Here is a 3,044-nt window from a genome sequence, read left to right as displayed (position 1 = left end):
AGCACTTTCGGAGGCTGAGGCAAGAGGATCCCTGGAGCCTAGGAGTTTGAGACCAGGCTAGGTAAGTAACATAGGGAGGCCCCATGTCCACTAAAAATAAAAAAATAAAAAAATTAGTGTTCCGGTGGGGGCGGCCGAGGCGGAAGAGGGTGTGTCTGCGGGAGAAAGAGGAGAATTGCCCAAGCAGTCTCAGAAGTCCCAGAGAGTAGAGGCCCCTGCCATGGAGCCATGTGGTGTATGTGTGGTAACACCATGTCTGTGCCTCTGCTCACCGATGCTGCCACCGTGTCTGGAGCTGAGCGGGAAACGGCCGTGGTTATTTTTTTACATGGACTTGGAGACACAGGGCACAGCTGGGCTTACGCCCTCTCCACCATCCGGCTCCCTCATGTCAAGTACATCTGTCCCCATGTGCCTAGGATCCCTGTGACCCTCAACATGAAGATGGTGATGCCCTCCTGGTTTGACCTGATGGGGCTGGGTCCAGATGCCCCAGAGGACGAGGCTGGCATCAAAAAGGCAGCAGAGAACATCAAGGCCTTGACTGAGCATGAAATGAAGAATGGGATCCCTGCCAATCGAATCATCCTGGGAGGCTTTTCACAGGGCGGGGCCCTGTCCCTCTACACGGCCCTCACCTGCCCCCACCCTCTGGCTGGCATCGTGGTGTTGAGCTGCAGGCTGCCTCTGCACCGGGCCTTACCCCAGGCAGCTTATGGCAGTGCCAAGGACCTGGCCATCCTCCAGTGCCATGGGGAGCTGGACCCCATGGTGCCTGTACGGTTTGGGGCTCTGACGGCTGAGAAGCTCCGGTCTGTTGTCATACCTGCCAGGGTCCAGTTCAAGACATACCCGGGTGTCATGCACAGCTCCTGTCCTCAGGAGATGGCAGCTGTGAAGGAATTTCTTGAGAAGCTGCTGCCTCCTGTCTAACTAGTCGCTGGCCCCAGTGCAGTACCCCAGCTCATGGGGGACTCAGCAAGCAAGCGTGGCACCATCTTGGATCTGAGCCGGTCGAGCCCCTGTCCCCACCCTTCCGGACCTGTCCTTTTCCCACAGGCCTCTGGGGGCATGTGGCAAGGCCTGGCCGGGCCTTCCTTCCTGGCCTCAGCCACCTGGCTCTGTCTGCAGCAGGGGCAGGCTGCTTTCTTATCCCATTTCGCTGGAAGCGGGCCCCCCTGGCAGCAGTATTGGAGGGGTTACAGGCAGCTGGAGAAAGGGGCCCAGCCGCTGACTCACTCACTCAGGACCTCACTCACTAGCCCCGCTTTGGGCCCCCTCCTGTGACGTCAGGGTTTGGCCCATGGGGCCCTCCCAGGCCCCTGCCCTAACTGATTCTGCCCAGATAATCGTGTCTCCTGCCTCCACTCAGCTGCTTCTCAGTCATGAATGTGGCCGTGGCCCCGGGGTCCCCTTGCTGCTGTGGGCTCACTGTCCCTGGGCAGGAGTGCTGGTGAGGAGGTGGAGCCTTTTGAGGGGGGTCTTCCCTCAGCTGTTTCCCTACACTGGGGGGCGGGCCCTGCCTCCCCATTACCCTCCTTCCCTGCAGGCCTGGAGCCTATAGGGCTGGACTGAGGTTCAGGTCTCCCCCCAGCTGTCTCAGCCCCACTTTGTCCCCACTCTAGAGCAGGGAGGTGGTGGGGAAGAAGTTGTGTCTCATCTTCTGTCTCCGTGTGGTTTTTGGGTGTTTTTCTTGTTGTGTCCTGGATTCCAATAAAATTAAAGAAATTGCTTCCTCAAAAAAAAAAAAAAAATTAGCTGGACATGGTGACTCGTGCCTGTGGTCCCAGCTACTCGGAAGGCAAGAGGTCGGAGTATCACTTGAGCCCAGGAGGTGGAGGCTACAGTGAACCATGATCGCATCACTACACTCCAGCCTGGGCAACAGAGTAAGACCCTGTCTCAAGGAAAGAAAAAAAAAAAGGAATGCGGTAGTGATATATTACATGCTACAACTGTGAGGAACCTCAAAAACATTATGCTAAGTGAATAAGTCATTATTTATGGATTTTTTATTTTTCATTGTCAAGTTAGCATTGTACACAAATACACACACATGCTCACACACACGGCTTGGTTTGATTTGCAAAACTTTTATTTAGGATTTTTCCAGGTATGTTTGTCAGTGAGATTAGCCTATAGCTTTCCTTTCTTTCACTGTCTTTGTCTAATATTGTTATAGAGTTATATTAATTTTTTTTTTTTTTTTGAGATAGAGTCTTGCTCTGTCACCCAAGCTGGAGTGCAGTGGCACAGTCTCAGCTCATTGCAACCTCCACCTCCCAGGTTCAAGCTATTCTTGTGTCTCAGAGTCCCGAATAGCTGGGATTACAGGCATGTGCCACCATGGTTGCCTAATTTTTAAAAAAAATGTTTTTAAATTTTTAGTAGAGATGAGGTTTTGCCATGTTGGCCAGGCTGGTCTCGAACTCCTGGCCTCAAGAGATCCACCCGCCTTGGCTTCTCAAAATGCTGGGGTTACAGGCATGAGCCACTGCGACCAGGCTGGGTTATATTAAGTCTTATAAAATAGTTTGAAAGTATGCTCTTTTTTTGAAAGGTTTTTGTTTGTTTGCTTGTTTTGTTTTTAGTTTTCTTTTCTTTCTTTTTTTAATGTTTTTGAGATGGAGTCTTGCTCTGTTGCCCAGGCTGGAGTGCAGTGGCACAATCTCGGCTCACTGCAACCTCTGCCTCCCAGGTTCAAGCGATTCTCCTGCCTCAGCCTCTTGGGTAGCTGGGATTACAGACGCCCACCACCACGCCCGGTTAATTTTTGTATTTTTAGTAGAGACAAGGTTTCTCCATGTTGGCCTCCCCAGGCTGGTCTCGAATTCCTGACCTCGTGATCTGCCCACATCGGCCTCCCAAAGTGCTGGGATTACAGACGTGAGCCACCGTGCCTGGCAGCTTGTTTTGTTTTTAATGTTGGTTATAACTCTGTATCTACGTAATTATCTCATGAAGCATTTTTCTGCTGTTGGAAGCAATTTGTATAAAACAGTAAGCCTCTTCGCCCCCATTCTTTTACGGGGCTAATTTCTACT

The 3,044-nt window shown here is 51.8% G+C and overlaps 1 protein-coding gene across 1 annotated transcript; it reads left to right on the top strand.

Moving 5' to 3' along the window:
• The first annotated feature begins 209 nt into the window (after positions 1-209).
• LOC129038651 (acyl-protein thioesterase 2-like) lies at positions 210-1,499 on the top strand. Its single transcript, XM_054491880.2, has one exon. The coding sequence runs from the start codon at positions 229-231 to the stop codon at positions 931-933; it is 705 nt and encodes a 234-aa protein (XP_054347855.2). The 5' UTR covers positions 210-228; the 3' UTR covers positions 934-1,499.
• The last annotated feature ends 1,545 nt before the right edge of the window (positions 1,500-3,044 follow it).

The sequence above is a fragment of the Pongo pygmaeus genome, chromosome 5 (genome assembly GCF_028885625.2).
Source record: "Pongo pygmaeus isolate AG05252 chromosome 5, NHGRI_mPonPyg2-v2.0_pri, whole genome shotgun sequence".
Lineage (NCBI taxonomy): Eukaryota > Metazoa > Chordata > Mammalia > Primates > Hominidae > Pongo > Pongo pygmaeus.
This window is presented reverse-complemented; position numbering and strand designations above follow the sequence as displayed.